The 18,584-nt window shown below is 41.1% G+C and overlaps 1 protein-coding gene across 2 annotated transcripts in view; it reads right to left on the bottom strand.

Moving 5' to 3' along the window:
- The window catches only part of stim2b (stromal interaction molecule 2b), a 48,505-nt gene that overhangs the window by 18,722 nt on the left and 11,199 nt on the right, over positions 1-18,584 (bottom strand). For both annotated transcript variants that reach the window (XM_083936796.1, XM_083936797.1), the window contains exon 2: positions 3,875-4,005. In XM_083936796.1, the coding sequence (XP_083792922.1) occupies positions 3,875-4,005 (131 nt within the window). The remainder of the gene's footprint in view (positions 1-3,874; positions 4,006-18,584) is intronic.

The raw sequence follows: 18,584 nt of genomic DNA, 5'->3' as shown, positions 1-18,584 counted from the left end.
CTGATAACTCTGTGACGTGACATGTCAGTGAATACTCATCATAAAAGGGAACTGAGGTACTTGGTGGCCTCACCACTTCCTTGTTTGCTCTCCTCGCCTCTGCACTCTGTGTCAATATGTGCAAGTACACCTTAATGTGTGCTCTTTTTGTGTGGGTGGCCCTTTAGAACTACCTGCAGGAGCCAATGGGGAAGAATTGAATGGCGGATTTTACAGAGAATAGCTTGTGTTCTCCCGATAAATTAGATATATACATTAATTATCAGATCAACCTAACGTAGCATGAGCAGAGCACTAAATAGTTTTTGAATTTCTGAACGAGTCTTTCAAAATCTGAAGGGGGAGGAGCTCTCTCTCTCTCTCTCCCTCTCTCTGTCTCTCCCTCCCTCCCTCTCCCTCCCTCTCTCTCCCTCCCTCTCTTCACTTTATCATCGTTTCCCGTCTCTCTGGATTGCTACAATGGGGGGGAATTGAATTAGGGCCGCAAGTTCTATTTACAACAATGAAAACCAAACAGGTAAACGGCGCTCTATTTCAGGTGACCAAGCGACAGTCACATGATGTGTCTCGGCCAATAATGTTGTAGGGGTGGGATGTATACCGGTTCCGTCCAAACTTTCTGGCACGACGTGGATTTTGCAAAACCGTCATTGACGGGTTCAACACAAACACGTTTTGGTTTTAGTGAATGCAAGGGAGGTGTACTGCGGCGTGCACGTTAGCAGCTGTTTACAGCGTTGTGTTCGGAACGCAGAATAAGTTATTAAAGTTCACTTGAGCACATGTGTCGATCATGTTTTGGTTTCAGTGTGAATGGAAAAGGAGAAGAGATGTGTTTGTTTTACCATGATACAGCAAAAAAAAGTCATATCGGTCATATATAGGTCCTATCGCCGACGCATATAATGTTGTTTTTGCTATTTTTCTACATAAAGCTTAAACACAAAGGGCAAAAATACAACTTACAGCAGGTTGTGTTCCTACTCATTAGTCTATATGGAATAAACTGAAGCCAATGTTGCAAATGAGAAATAGAATAAGATGATTCGATGGTCAGTTGACTATAGGAAAGACTTGACCAATTATTCAACTTTGTAGATTCTTAGTCGGAGACACCTCTACTGTATGTGATGGGGAACTTGAAATGAGAAATGACACATGCTGACTCAGTAACCTGTCAATGATCTGTTTGTGGTGATATAAACTGTAAAACTAGGTATTAATGTCTGCAAGGGTTCATTTCCCTGTAACTTAGCAACACTGATTGTTGTTAAGTTACAGAGCAATTTAAAAAAGGTAAAACAAATTTGACTCTTCAGTGCTGCCAGGTAACTCAGTGATAAAGGCCACATTCTGTTTGGTTGCACTAAGTGGTTGCATTTAAAAATTGAACGCTGCAAAAACAAAGGACTCGATAAAAGAGGTGTCGCTATGGCAAATAAAATGTTGTGTTTCAGATCTTGCACATAAGACGTTGACTAAAGGAGTTGCAGAAACACAACATGCCAAATGTCTGGTTCATGTGTTACTTGAGCATGGACATGACAAATTACCTGCAGTCAAATTACTAGAATCTGGAGCAGAGCAGAAAGATGGCACCTCTGCCTGAAGACTACCTGAACATTTTCTTTCTGGAGCAGGTCAAGACCATATTTATTTTCTTGATTCTTCCATGAATTGTTTTCAATTTCCCAGAGCATAAATTGTAGAAGTCAAAACAGTTTACGTGCACGTGTTAGGTTAATTGATGACTCTAAAAATTGCCCGTAGGTGTGAATGGTTGTCTGTCTCTGTTCGTCTCTATGTGCCCTGTGATAGACTGGCGTCCTGTCCAGGGTGTACCCCGCCTCACGCCCGATGTCAGCTGGGATCGGCTCCAGCACCCCCGCGACCCTGACCCCAGGATAAGCGGTTGAAGATGAATGAATGAACATACATTCAAAGATATATTCACATTTAAGAAGCTGGAACAGGTAATTTTTTTGCATTTTCGCTACAAAAAAATTAAAAATTTAACGGTTAATACATTTCCTATTGTTAATGATTATTTTTCCCTGTGCTCTTTTGGTCTTTGTAACATCCTCTAAACCCTAATGTGTAAGTATTGCTTTTTCCATACCAATATTGTATCGAAGTTTAAAATGCTGGTATCCTGACAACTTTAATTCCAGTTACGCATTTATTAGGATACATTTGATTCAAAGATGCATAAAGACTTTGAGCCATGACGCTCTACTTGGAATACTGACGGCCACATGCACTAACATGCCCGCGCAGCCGGACCATCTACTGTATAGCACAACGAACAACAGAAAGACTCAGATTACAACACACAGAGGGAGATCATCATTCTCTGCTCAGGACGCCATTACTCCACGTTGCCTTTGCATAGAAAATGCTGCTATATTAATGTTCAGAGCCTTTCATTGTTGAGTGACAAGTTTTCAAAATGGTTGCAAAGTTGTTCCTTTCCACTTAATATCAGTTAAAGTTACAGTGAAAATCCACTTGTTTCAGTCCCTGTGACACAACAATGTCCGTCTTTCATAACTGACAGACAGCCACTAATGTGTTGAAAGGAGCATCCATCATGTTATGAAACCCTGCTCCGCCCGCCACTGGAGCCCAAAGAAGAAGCTTGGAAATCCTCAGTAATGAGCGGCGGCCAAAAACAACTGCTGGAAAGAAACGGACACAGCTCATTGCCCTTATAAAGACAAAGGGTGAAGACAGGGTAGGGGGCCAACGTGTAACACACTCCTGTACCGTGCATTACATACAGGCATCAGTGATAGGTACACAGATGCATGTCGACCTTCATGTGGGCTGAGGGCCAGTTCTAACGCCGCCGCCCTCGGGGGTCTTAAGACACCACTCATACAGCGCCCAGCTCTTTACCGAGGGGCCACAAAAGGGCTGTTGGGGTATAACTGTTTCTCACACCAGCACTTCTCAGCCAGTTAAAAATGACACGCACACACACACACGCACACACAAACACACACACAGAATATGGCCATGTTCCCGAGTGCTTTCTTCTGAACATAAGAGGTTGTTGATTACCAAGAGATGCAGAGGCCACAGCAGGTCAGAGTGCTCTCAGATGTCAACTCTACCTCTCTAGTCACTCAGAGAAACCTGTCGCTTGTCTCTCCACACCCTCACACACACAAACACAGCTGCATCACTAGCGATGATTTATCGGCAACTATACGGGTCTGCAAGTGCTTTTGGTTCAACTGAAAGGCACGAAATCCCATATAAAGGCCTTTTTGTGTCATGATAGTCATTCATGCAGGGGGCAGATAGTCATGTGAGCATGTGTGTGTATCCTGTACATGCATGGGACTTAAAATCCAAGTAAAGCTACAAATGTATACCATGTCATGCTTCATATTATAGCATAATGCATGTAAAAATGCCACTAAGGATGTGAGCGTGCTGAAAATTCAGGCACAAATTTGACAAACTGCTTCATATTAAAATGGTTTTGACTTTGAGGACAGCTCCAAAGCCTGACACACTGCCACAAGCTGTTACTCATTGTTAACTAAATATTTACCTGAATGTAATCATCCATTTTCAGAGATGACATGCAAGTTATTCTGTGTCAACACTAGAGACATTTACGAGCAGTTTAGTTTAGTCTAATGATCTTCAACATACTGGTAACATGAGGACGCCTGTGATCCTGGTCTAATATCCATAATATGAGGAACCCCAGCATGAGAACCAATCAATTTCAGAAGCAATAAAACAATCATAAAGATGTTGTTACACCTCAGAAAAAGGCATTACATTTTGTCCTGCGTCTTCAGGCAACACGCTGAACCTGCCACGCCCAAAATCCTACATGCAAATGAACAAAGCTCACCTCCACGCTCTCGTTGACCTCTATTCCCCCGTCGTTGTCGTCGTCCAGCTGTTTGTGGATGTGCCGCAGCGCCTCCAGACTGAAGCGGTCAGCCTCGCCCATGCACGGCGGCATCACAATGTGACAGGGGTCTACAGGGGACAAAAAAAGCGTCAGGTCAGAGATGAAGGGTCAGGTAAAGGCCGACAAGCAGCCGCAGGAAGTTTACACAATAACCACAGGTCCAAATATTATGTGTCAGGAGCAAACAAATGAGCAATTAGCATTTCTGCGTTACTTTAAGTTTCAGTGGTAATTAAGATCTTTAGCACTGCATCTGCATCAGAGTTCGAACAGCCCACTAAAAATGACCTTAAGTACAAATGTTAATCCAGAATATCATGAAATCTAAAGAATGCAGCTATGTGATAAACTGCACACTGACACACAAGTCACAGAGAGCAGAAGATAATGACATATTCTTCCAGAGAGTCCACGTTTTGTAGATGAGTCATGGAAATTACTTTTTTTCTTAAAAGGGAAACCGACATGATACAAGTGTTCGACAGAGAATTATTTTAATAATCAATTAATCATTTAAGTCAGATTTGTCCAACAACAAAAGGCTGATTATCTGATGCGCCCAGGCCCTCAAATGTGAGAATTTGATACGTTTCATTGTCGTAAAAACATAATGAAAAACATTCTCTTTTGATTCGACTGTCATGTGATGAGGCTGTAGGAAGTGAGGAAAAGATTCACTGATTAATTTAGAAAATAATATGCAGATTAATCAACAATAAAATAAACCTTATCAGCCATTCTATTGCTATTAATTCAAGAGAAATAGGTTTTTAATAAGATCTGAATGCTTTAATCACACTTTGAGCTGCAGCTTTTAGTGAGATACACTGAGTTACACCACAGCAAATGAGAAACCACTTAAAGAATATTAAGACAAGATAATAATTGTCATCCAAAGAAAAAAGTGGAGGAGGGGCTATTTGTGCTAACTTGTCTCCACCCTCCTCCAAGGGGCTTACCACCATAGATATAAAGAGTAGATGCCGCATCGAACGTTGGGCCGCGAGAAATGCGGCCGCCATCTTGGATCGGTCCTTCTCCCAGATCAGTTCTATGAGTGACTCGTTGAGCCTATGAGTTGAGCAGCAGAAGGAACAAGATGCCAGAGCACTGTGCAGCGTATTCCTGCTCTAATCTAATATTACAATATTACAATTCATAATCAGTACGGTACAGTACAATTTTAAACAATTATACATAAATCCATGCATTTTTGAATGTTATAGTGACTCCCTCAGGCTGTGGCAGGTAGATAAATATTTAGCTGCCAGAGGAGCTGCTGTCCCTTATTTTATTATTATTATCTTGTCACAGTAGAGGCGTGGAGATTAGCCTCTGTGGGAATCTTAGTTAATTTACCCCCGGCCAGACGTGTGTGTGCAAGCCTGTGTGTGTGTGTGTGTGTGTGTGTGTTTGTGTGTGTGTGTGTGCCTGTGTAGATATGAAAGGAGAAGCAGGGAGGAGAGGGGTTGTCGTACATGTGGTCCAGTGTAAATGGATTGCACATTTCCAGCAGTAGGTCAGCGGAGGATGTGCTGTGGTTTCATGAGAGGAAGACACTTCAGAGACAGTTCATCTCAGGTCACCTCAGATATTCTCAGTTTTGTTTTTTTAAATATTGAACATGACATTGAGATGAATTATGAGATAATTTTTCATGTCATGTCACTTTTTTTTTTAAAGTTTAGACTGTCAAAGGAGAAGTGACAGAATCTGACCAATATCCTTTGCTGTTAAACTGTTTCATCAAACAGGAGCAACATGATGTGGGGTTTATTATAAAGAATGAATTAGAGATTTACGAGGCAAGCGTGAACATGTATTTCCACTCTGTGCCCGATATTCTCACAGCTGAACAAAATGTTCCATACATTTTTACTTGGTTCTCCACATCTCCACTTAAAGCAGGATGAACGTCACATGTTTGTAAACCAGAGCTGATGAGTCCAGGCTTTTTTAGTTCAGTTGTACCACAGAAGTTGAAACAGTATGAAAAGAAAAAATCATACATTTATTTAACTAAGGAAAAATCTTAAACGGTTTGTATAATTTAAAATGGATATTACTGAACTATGCCCCGTGTTTTTGTTTGCACATTAAATACAATTACTACATAATTAAAATATGTAATAAAGAAGACATTCACATAATTAGACCTTGCCTAAAAACAAGGACAAAGTCATTTTAGATACTATACAAAGTACTCCTACAACATCACTTTCTTTACCAATTAGAGCTACACTCAAATTGGTAACTGTGCAAGAACAAAACAGTGTGAAAATGATCGATTTAACAAAATTTTATATATATTTTTATACCACACACACTCGCTCAAATGTGGACCCTCCCTCTCCTCACGACTATGCGACTGGCAGAGCATGGATCATTTCTAAATATTTATAAACATATAGGGTACAGCTCTTGGTTTTTTTAGTGCTTTAAATGAAAGTGTGTCTGTTTGACTTGTATTTAGATGTGTCCAAAATGTCATCTCTCTCTCTCTGACCTAATTGTATTGATACTCTTGATTTATATGTATTTTAATTTTCTCTGAGTGTGTGTGTGTGTGTGTGTGCTTGCGTGTGTTTGTGTGTGTGTGTGTGTGTGTGTTTGTGTGTGTGTGTGTGTGTGTGTGTGAGAGAGAGAAAGAGAGAGAGTGAGTGAGAGAGAGATTTATGTATTCATGTATGAAATATAGCCTATTAATACTCTATAAATGATTTCTCTTGTTGTGTTTATATTTATAGTGTTTGCAAAACACCTATCATACATCACATATATCATATATCAGAATATTCTATTACTGCTAATCCCACTGTGAATATTAAAATACGCTGAACCGTGTCCTGTCCTTACACTGAGTGGAGCGGGCGACCGGGCCAAGATGGCGGCTCCACCGCTCGTCAGCGCCAATAGGCCCAACGTTCGATGAGGCGTCTACTCTTTATGTCTATGCTTACCACACCTGCCCTAGGGGGCATTTATTCAAATGTAAGACACTTCCTTGTGTGATTTGAATTCAGACCAAAGGAGTTTTGAAACGCCGCTCCTAGCGTTCACTCTCCTTCCACACTGCGGCTTCAAATCGAGTTAGTAAAACAAGTTCACCGTTTAAAAGCGTAACCTGGAATTGGAGTCCCTCAGTCACCCGAGCTAAACTGGATCATCAAATATTTAACATGTAAATCCAGTGCTTTGGCGTGTCTGATTAAAGGGCCAGTTGTGGCTGTCATCACTGATGCCTCAAACCCTGTGCTGATGACAACACGTGAAGCATCTTCTCACAGCAGCGGCAACCCGCTCAGTGCTCCTGCTGGACTCTCTCGTGTGCTGTTGTCATTCCTGCAGCATCCCCAGGCACCCCCTCTTGTTTTTACTTGTTTCAGTCCCCCTCCCGTCCCACTGGGGAAATGAGCCCATTGCTTCCAGCCGTCTAAGCAATGGACAGTTTGAGCTGGCCAAGTGCCAAACTGTCTCAATGGAGCCACAAATCACACACCAACAGATCTGAACAGCCACAGAAACAGTGGCTCATACACACACACACAAACAGATGCACAAGCTCAAAACCACATCTTAAAAAGCCAAAATCTTAAAAGCATCACTCCATAAACTGCACGTAAAATGAAAGACTATTTTTATAATGCATTAAACGCCTGTTGATTGTCGATCCAAGTAGTGCCAAGGCCTTGTCCAAGCCCAACGAATAATGATGCTCCTTGTTTGGCAACAGTTTAAGACTAAGTACAAAGCCACAAAGCAGCAACCAAAGGAGTCACAACACCACCCAAACAATTAGTCAGTAACACATACCCAAACACATGTATCAGGCTCAGGCCTGCTGGTGTTTCTCTATCAGAGGAGCTATCTGGACGATAGAAAAGCCAGCAGAAAAACACCCAAAAAATCAAACAAGGGGCAGTTAGAGAATCAAACTGTGACGTGTCCTGGGGTCAAATGTGCTTTTGCATTTTGTGCATCCAGAAGCATTAACTTTTTTCTGTTCACTACTACACGTGCTCCAGACATTTTCAGACAGCTGGAGCTAGCAGCCGGTTATCTTAGCTTAGCATAAAGACTGGAAACAGGGGTAAACATCTAGCTAACTCCATATGTTTACAAAAATGGCCACCAGAACTTTTAAAGCGCACTAATTAATACATAATGTATTAATCTCCGTACAAATGCCAAAGTGAAACTTTGTTTTTTGTGAACTTGTTTTTAGCCTTTTCGCTAACACTCACTCACTCACTCACTCACTCACTCACTCACTCACTCACTCACTCACTCACTCACTCACTCACTCACTCACTCACTCACTCACTCACTCACTCACTCACTCACTCACTCACTCACTCACTCACTCACTCACTCACTCACTCACTCACTCACTCACTCACTCACTCACTCACTCACTCACTCACTCACTCACTCACTCACTCACTCACTCACATATACTGTAGTTTTAGGTGTTTTTTTGGATGCATGTCAAAAACAAATGTATCCATAAGCATGTACAGTATTGTGTATAGTGGCATTTGATGTAGGATCTGTTTACTGAAACAAAACTTGACACGTTAGTTATAGAGTTGCCACTTGGCAATCTGCAGAAGAAGCAAAAAGAGACGTTTGATTGGATGTGTGCCCGGGCTAAGTTTGGATGAGATGACACTGGGGAGCCGGATGACCATGTCAAATGAAGCGACCAGCGTTGGGGAAAAGTGCTGAACCTGGACTGAGCCTCACGTCGATACAGTGCCAGGAGTTGGATAACAGCGATCATTTGTTATGCTGTAAACGGATACAGTAGGGTGGTTGAACAGGGTGAAACCACAGTGGCTTTAAAGTCTCCACCTGTTAACACAATGCTGTGGTGACACTGAACTAAATATTTAACTAGTGTTTTGAGTAAGCTGCTGCAATCAGAAAAACACCAGCCACTTCCTGGTGTGACTGCATAAGCGCAGTTACCGTAATTCCTCTAAACAGTGAGCACTAAAAACATAGTGAAACACTGAAAGAAGTAAACAGCCACAGAACACAATGTTCAACTTTAGCTCACGCTATTTTTAAAGATATCATCTTTACAGGACATTTATCTCGACAATACAGACCAGCACTTGCTCAGAAACAGGCGTATAATTTATGAGTAGGCATGGTATTGACACATTTATTCACTGCCAACTGTACAATAAGGTCGCCAGGCCTCCTCTTTAAAAAGTACTTCATCTATCAAAGTTAAACCAGTCTTCAGTGAAGTGTCAAATCTTATATTGCACCTAGCTTTATGTAGGTAAGTGAGGGGCTACAAGGTGAATCGTTTCAACACAATAAAGCTGTATTTCAGCAGTGCCCATCAGTCTCTACTCAGAAAGCCTCTGATGCTCCACAACGAGTTGCATAATGCATTTGCTTAGCTTGTCAGCGCAGTTTACATAGTCTGTTTGCATAGCATGCATATCTATTTGGCTATTTAAACAGGAACAAAACTCAAATACTTTGCTTGTGAGAGACACACACACACGTACACACACACACACACACACACACACACACACACACACACACACACACACACACACACACACACACACACACACACACACACACACACACACACACACACACACACACACACACACACACACACACACACACACACACACACACACACACACACACACACACACACACACACACACACACACACACACACACACACACACACACACACACACACACACACACACACACACACACTAATAACATACTTTTACAAACAACTCTCTCTGATGTTGATTTTATTTTTTTAATTGTCATTTCTTTCTATACTGGTGGCCTAAATCTGTTCATCTTCATGTGTGCAGAACTCTTCGTGAACCGACTGTTTTTCTGAAGCTCAGAGAGGAAAGAAAGACAATTCTAAGATAAAAGAAAGAAAAAGACACGCTGTCATTAACTGACAGTATTTAGGCTGGGCCACCTAGTGTGCGATTCAGAAATATGACAGCACAAGCCTTTCTCTTCCCAGTTGTCCTATTTTTAAGTATGTTTAGGGACTGTTGCAAGCGATACGATGAGGAAACGTGCGACAGGAAGTGGCCGTCGGTGACCCCGAGCATTCCAGGGGGACGCACGCAAAATCAAAAAAAAGCCGGGAGAAGCAGTCCCAAAAGATGACAAAATTGGAAAGCACTGGGTTATTTTTAACCCATCAGACTCCCGGTTGCCATTGTTGAGCTTTTACATCCTGACAGAGGTCCCCCTTGCTCAAACACACACACAAGCAGATGTTGCGTGTGTACGCACACACACAAAACACACACAGCAGGCAAACACAAGCAGGAAAGCAGTCGTACATAAATTCACTTTGCCATAACACACAAATGCGTGCAGGCTGTCACGGAGGGCAGCAGGTTTTGGGTTCAAAAGAATCGGATAACAAAAGCGTTTAGCTGTCAGCTGCTGCCTTTAAAGTGAATCCCAACACAAAAACAATATATGCATGTTATTAAGGAGGGTCTGTCGTTATTTCTATTTTCATAGAAAGCTGTTAAGTAGGTGACAGGAGAAGCAGACAGGGAGGAGTGTGAAGTACCCTCAAAAAAAAGTTGTGTGTTCAGATGTGTTTACAGGGGGGATAGACGACTTCCTTCCTTGAACCTGATCCCTCGAGACACACGGACATCATGTTAATACTGTAAACTGCAGTACTATTGAATTTCCCATTGCGGGACGAATAAAGGAATTCTTCTTCTTCTTCTAAACTACATTATAAACTGAATGGATAGAGCAAACATAGCTCACTAATCCCACTGCATTCTGTGTGCGCGTCGGTGTTCAAATGTTTGACATCTCTCTTCACAAAGTGTCTTAGAACATTTCCTCACGCAGGTTTAATGTGGTAATATGGTAGAAGTGACAGGATGGGAGTAAAATTTGTTTTTCTTCCTTCTACATCCTCATATGTGCTCTTATTCAACTCAGATCACGCTATGACAGGATGTCTGTTTTCTATTTAAGCAATCCTTCCATAAAAAAAAAACAGAAAAATTAACGTTTTAAGTATTTTTCTGGGCCCTAGACCTCCTTTAAAAACACATCAATGTGCACGACTGTTCCATCAATACGATAAATGTAGCTTATTTTGAGTCAGTCCCACACCACATACACTGCCCTGCTTCTGTATGTATTCAGTAAAGTACTACAGGGCCCAGTTGTCTAAGGAAAATAAAAAGATAAAAGCACACAGACAAATGTGTGACTCATTTTGAAAGATCTTCATCAGGAATGAATGTGACTGAGTGCCACAGGCAGGGAAGGGAAGTATGAAAGTATGAGAGATTTCTAGATAGTACAAATATCAAGACTTGAGACAGAGTGTACAACATAAGAGGATAAGATATGAATTAAGATGGCAGGAAATCTCGGCTTTAACATGCAACTCTGGGGAGCTATAGGAGGCTAAATTTACCTCTTCGTACCTGCAAACTGCCCAGAATGTATACCAATCCTGAGCTATTTCCTGCTCTCACACAGACACACACACACACACATATTGTCTCCGTCTCTCCTTGGAGTACAGACACAGACATGCACCTTGCACACACACACGCGCGCTATTCATACACGCTGAATGGCGGTACAGGTAGCAGCAGACTCAACGAGCAGGATGAAGTCATGCGGAAGCAGAACAGAGGATATGTGAGCACTCCACATGAGAGTGGGCTCACACACACACAAAGGAGCTTCACCTCTTCATATTTCATCCTCCTGACAGTGACCACATCTCAGATCCTTTTACATCAGCTGCTAGTAGCCGGCTGGGTTCAAAGAATATTTAATTGCGTGTCGAAGGCCTAATTATGTCAGGTTTAGTCAGGAGGTTGCCTTGTTAATTAATTAAATACAGATGAAAAGCCACATCAGATGTTTCTGAGGGTGATCATGTAAACCATATAAAGCATGCACATGGTTTCCCGCAGGAAATTTGTTAGTTAAGGAGGTGGGGTGTGGTTTGCCATCTGACGGAGTGGGGGGGGGGATTGGTGGTATTGTTTTGTTTGTGACTACAGAGTCTGTACTTCATTGAACAATTATTTATTAAACACTAAATATTACATAATAATAACACATTGGGATAACTTAATATAAGCTTTTCAAACAGAATATATGGAGCAATAACTATATAAATAAATAAAGTGCTAATCAGCAAGTAAACAAGAAGAATTTGTGCAATTTCAACTAAAGATATTGCAAAACGTGCAAAGGTGGTCCTTATGGCAGGGCTGACATTTAACATCGCTACAGGCGTTCAACTCAACAACTCAAGGGCCCTGTTGAAATTAAACAGGTGGACGATTTATAGCAATTCTCATGCAGGCTGTACACAAGTAATTTGAGTGTGTATATGATGTATACTACATTGTTCTCTCGTATACCACAATGCAATGCAGTCGTGTTTTACCGGAGGAGAAGAAGAAGCAGAAAAGGTGCTAACAGTAGCCAAGTATCTGAAATCTAACTGCAATTACCAACAACCGTTACTCACAAGCTTTCTACTGTTACCCTATCATGAAATAAATTTACTGTGGGCTATTAGAGCTCGCAATCGGGACACACAACCATTGTTAACAAAACCTCACTTTGAAATTTCGACAATTTATTCGAGATTCAACATTGAAATTAACATAAACTTCGATACAGCGTTTTACCTTCCTCCTGAGTGCAGGTTTGTATTATAAACAGACTTTAAAACGGGTTTACAGCTCTTGTTGTTTACATGATGCTGAAGGCATCCACTTTCAAGTGACAGTGAATGCTCTTTGTTAAACACATTAGTGGTCCACTGGTGCTCGGAACATTTATCTGTTTTTCAGGGGCATATTTTACAGCTTGTTCCACACGTTCTACGAATAAGTGTGGAGAGACAGCGTTGATGTGACGGGATAGTCTGACGCTCACGTGCTATTAGGACACAGGCGAATACCGCTCATATAATTTTTTTAATATATATATTTTTTGGAAGACGTTAGTTAAGGCGGCAGACCTGTGTTGTTTAGGCGGCCGCCTAAGCTGGGAAGTGCTGCTGGAAACCCTCCACACAAGAGCTTTAGCTCCCAAACGTCTCTGCTCAGAAACGCCAGGCGTAAACGTAGCAAAAGATACGCCTTTATAAACCAAAAAGTAGAGGTTTGGAGGAAGTCTTAGAATTCAAAGAATCTGACATGATCCCTGAGCCCCATCAGTTTTCTCTAAATGCTCCAATCACAGTCGAGGTAGACCCTAGTCAGCTTTCACTGGCTAATACAGTGCACTACGTTTACTTTAGAGTCTGAATTCTGTGTTAAATTGCACTACATACAGTGCACTACATTGGGATACAGTATAGCTTTTTAGAGTAAAATAAAAAAAACTTTAATGGTATCTTAACCAAAGTAAACCAATGAGGTTTACATAATTCCTTTATACTCACAGCAATCAACTTTGAGTGTATGTTGACTGGTGTGAGACACCAGAAGACAAATATTATGAAGGTATTGTTTCATTTTAAATATTCAAAGATTGTTGGTTTACATGAGTGAATGTGTAGATGAAGCAAGTAGATTTTAAGTAGAGTATAGTCAAATTCAAGCATACTCCCAACCTTGAAGGCGGTTTTGCAAATGTCGTTTATATGTCAGATTTTGTCACATAAGATGGAAAGGTATTCAAACCAGATATCCTGTCACAAAATTAACATTTAGATGAAATGTACCATAGTTTCCTTAGGGGTCGGTGAGCTGGTTGTAATTGCCTTCGCTTGCAGGGGGATTTCTTTATATTATCATCATTATTACTGTCACACAAGATGCCAGACAGAAAGGCAAAGAAATATTTATAAAAACAAGAAATCATATTTGACTGGTAAAAATAACGTGTGATTTTTTTAAGACTGCAAAACTGCATGTGGAAAAACAAGATGTCTAGTCTAGTTCTCCTACATAAGTCTTTCCATTACTGTCTAGATTAATAATAACCTGTTAAGTCAATCAACAATATATGTCACAGATAAGAGCATTAGATGGTCTCGTTGTCTTCTGCGGGCAGATCAGCGGTCACAGTCAGCTACAGATCTGGGGACCTGTTGCTCTCATAATTCTCTTCATGGCTCTTTTGCCCTGATGTAACAACAGGGGCTACACATGTTGAGGCGACCTCCTACTTGGATGTCAAACAGTATATTACCACACCATGTCAGCAGTTCATTACACCCACTGTCACTGTGCCAAACTCCTATCACGCATATATGATGTATGCACTTCCTGCATGGACGATAAGTGAGACGTTAAGTACATTCTTATAAATTCTACCGATGCCCTCGGGAGCCACACGTTAGTTACAACCTTGGCTCCAGGGCCAACCCAGTGCCATTTTGTGATTACTTAAAAGTCATGTTTGTATAGTGAATAAAACTTAAAAATCCTAACTGCGTCACATTCAGTACACCAATTAGATGCTCCAAATGGTGTGAAAGCCGGGGGAGGGGGAGGAATGTTATGTCAATGTGTACCAGACATGTCCCCCTGTAACCAGCGCCCATATGGCAGTGTCATAAGTCAAGCTGACGGGTCAGAATGAAAGGCAAGTAAATAAAGCTTCTGGAGAGTCTACCATTTCAGCTCATCAGCAGCCATTAATAAGACACAAATATCATTAACCGCCCACAAATGCCACCGGCTAGTGCAGAGAGTTATGAGGGAGGGGGAGGGAGAGATGGTTGAGGAGGAAGAAAAAAGATACAGAAAATGTCTGTGTCCCTTTGCACAAATTGTTAAAATGGAGGTGTCGGGAGCATACGTTTAAACACCGACCTCTTCCACTTCAATTCAATGGAGTGACACGAGAAAAAGCTGTGTGAAGTAAGCGCGCAGGAGGGAAAGAATCTGACATCCAAAAGTCTCTATCCAAAAATCAAACAAGCGTACTCTCGGTCTTCATACGCTTGCAAAAAAGAAAGCATTACTTATTTGCCAGGGTGTGGGTTTTTGTTATGTTTGAGCTACTGCTATGCTGACAGGTGAGCTTTCTAACTCCCCAGGGTGCCCCAGGGCATGTCAGGAGAATGTGTAATCGCAAAATCATCAACAAGCAAACACAAAAAGCAGTGCGACACAAAAATGGATAATTACCCTGAGTGGGAGTGAAAACTTTATTTTGAAATGACATGCATCATGATTCCTATTTCTTAAGAGCCGCCCACACAGAGACAGAGTCCCATTTAAAGTCAAAACAAAGTCTTACAGAAACCACACGCACACTAAGCTTCATGTGTCCAGGCTTCAGACGTCTGACATGTCGCAACTAAACCTGATCCAACCTGTACTGAACTGTACCGTCTTTGTAGTAACGTGCTGAATGTGAGAAGCAATGAGACTAGGGATAATAGAGATGGAGCTGGATCGGCTCCGTCAGCTGCAGTTAAGGAGGGAAACTGATGTGGGTTTTCAATGAGAGAATAAAAAGGTCTTGCTCATTTATTTAGGCTCAACCACTCTCCAAGGTCTTAGAGTACGTAAAGGTATCCTGTAGAGTTTGAGGCAATGTTTTTACGAATCCCCGTTTCGTTTGAGAGAAACACTGAAACCCTGTTGACACTTGGTTTTAAAAGGCATCAAAGTACTACATACAATGAACAGGAAGATGCATTGTGACACGATCACTTAAATCACTTGCCGAGGTCGTCTGGGACAGTCATCATGATGCAGCGATTCTGCGATACATTGCAAGACAATTGTCTACGATACCTGGGCTACTACAAAGGCAAAAAGCAGGAATCACACCCACTGGAACCTGTCCATGTGTGCCATCATTCATATTGTAATAATTTATATATAATGTACGTAATTTACAGGAAACAAAAGCTAATAAATTAATGCAAAAAATACACATTTCTCCCTTTAATAAGAAAGTGTATTGATAATGCATTGTAAGAGGAAGTAATACGATATATTGTCCCTATCTGATGCGTGACCGTCCATTGTTTGGCCATTTGGAAGGAAGATTTTGCAGCGATATCGCTGACTGTACCGACATAACCGGTAATGTGACTGATGGGCGTAATAATGTGTAAAATGTTCAGCAGAAGACGCATTATAGAATGCAATGTGTCACGGCTTTCCACCTGTATTTGTATAACTAACACACATTTTAAAACCAAGTGTAAACAGGGTCTTTGTTTATACAAAAAAACCCTCTTCAGGGCACCTTTAAGTTTGCACTATATCTGCCCTAAAAGCTTACTCCCCTATTTTTCAACAGGGGATTAGGAGCTTTTCGTCTTCGACATGTTGAACCTGATCATCTCCACTGAAAAAGGGTTTCCCTTACTCATCTAAACCATCTTAATGAGCATCAGTAATCCTCTGCTTAGGCCACAGACAAATGGAGCAAAACGCGTGGAGGCCCACCAAGTCTGATCCAAAAACTTCCAGAAAAGGAGACGCTCCTTGCGCCCAGGCGTCCCAGGAATGCTTCAAAAACAGCCGCGAACATGAGACGTGTGTGATGTATGCGGCCGGCCCGAGGAAGAAAAGCAGGAGGAGAGAGGATGAAAAGAAGAACAAGAGGCCGAGCGATCGTATAATTAGCTCGCTCGGCCTCCGACACGCTCGTCTGGATATGGGGTTAATGGACTGGATGTCTCTGGAAAGCGAGACAGCCAGGGAAGCTCCGGCTGAGATCACATGCATGACTTTCAAAAGTTGACGATGAACAAAGAAAAGCATGATGAGGGCTCAAAGTGCAGCGGCCACGTAGTAATGGGATATGATGTTCAGGAAAATCAGTGATTACAAGGAAAAATAAAAGGAAAGGATAAAAGGACAAATACATGATGTCAGTCCAAATCCCAGACTGGGATTAAGTGTCCTTTTTCATGTGTGTCATCGCCTCCGGACAGGAAAGAGTTTCCCAGTGGACTTTTGAGAAGCATCTCTTTCAGTGTTTAGTACCCCATGTTCCCTGACCTTGTCACAAATTAGTTAAACAAATAAAAAAAGGGAAATAGTAACATAAACCAGATGTGTATGGAACATTTATTTGTGACACCAACTCAATTAATGTCCAACTAGATCATAGAAGATTATATTATATGTAACTAGATAACATATTTGCATGAATTTTGAAATATTTTCAGAAAGAAAAGTTTTATTTTGGAAGTGCATCTGATTGTTTTATTGATGTTTGTATGTTGATGTTGTAGTGTTCTGTTGAAAACGGTGAAATTTAAATACTACTGAATTTACCGTATATTTTTACTTTGAAAAGCACCTTTATTTTCTATATATGTTGATTGAAAATTTCCAGAAAGTAATGTCACTTTATCGTCACATTTATGTGAAATGTTGCCATAATTAACAGAGGAATTCTTGAGTTATGGCCAAGAATGGGTTTTGGGAGGTCACATTGACTGTGACCAATGACCTCCGAAATCCATTCAGTTCATTCTTGTATCTAAGTGGACGTTTGTGACCAATTTGATTATATGCTTTCACCGTTAATGATGTATAAGACGCTATAAGCTCTGTTGTATTTACAGTACATTTCAACAATGGCACTCTTGTTGCTTATAAGATTCAAATTCTAATGGTTATTGTTTTAATCAAAAGATCTGACATCTGACTGCAGTTTCAACCACACGCGTCATTCAGATATGAAGGATCATATAACATATTCATTGTTGTAAAAGAAGCCTAATATCCTGAGTGGCATAGCAACCGTCAAAGGAAAATATTTAAGGCAGTAATAGAAAAAGGGAATACTGCACACTGCTCTTGCTCAGTGTAAGATTCATTATAAGAAACATTTACATCTTGTTGGATCTTACATTGGTCAAGATGTTTGCGAATACCAAGTCCACAGCTCAGACGTCTGCGTGACCTTGAAAGAGAAAGATTTGAAAATTACATTTATGTAAAGGAAAGGAAAATGCAGCCTGATCAAGCTTTCACTGCTGACTTTAAACCTAAAAGTTCATCAAAAGAAGCCTGTGTTCCCAATGGGCAAGGGCACGTGTTCTGTTTTTTGTTTGTTTTTTAAGTTTAAGATCGTTTTGGTAAGTGGCACTATAAAGACTAATTGGTTTTGGATGTCACAAATTGAGATGGGAACGTCTCGGTCGGACGATTTGCTGCAGAAAGAAGGTTTGGCTCACTGCCAGCTTCCCTTACACGTTTTTTTACCTTCCTGTTTGACAGGATTCAAATGATTTTCTTTTTTTTTTTCACTTGGTCCTCCTAAATACGGAAGCTAAGAATAAGCACATACTTTAGACAGTAGCAAAGTTGCCTCATATGTTGTTCTGGAGATATGTGGGGAGAGCGTGTGTTATCTGTATATGACGTCCATGCGTTTAGCCTTTTTAAATGTATGCTGCCATGAAAAAGAACTGACTTAGGTGAAAACAATTATCCCCTTTGGGACAATAAAGAACCTAACCTTACCCCTCAAATCTGGGGTAAAGAAAGTAGCTGAGATTACGCAAATGTTGCAATACCCATGCAGAGGATTAACAATGGCAGTGAGGTCCTTCTGAAACAGGGGTGTCAAAGTGATCCAGTAAAGGGCTGCAGGTTTTCTTTCAAACCAAGCAAGAACGCACCTGATC

This window comes from Echiichthys vipera, assembly GCF_963691815.1.
Source record: "Echiichthys vipera genome assembly, chromosome: 22".
NCBI lineage: Eukaryota > Metazoa > Chordata > Actinopteri > Perciformes > Trachinidae > Echiichthys > Echiichthys vipera.
The sequence above is the reverse complement of the archived record's forward strand: the minus strand, read 5'-3'. Positions and strand labels throughout refer to the sequence as shown.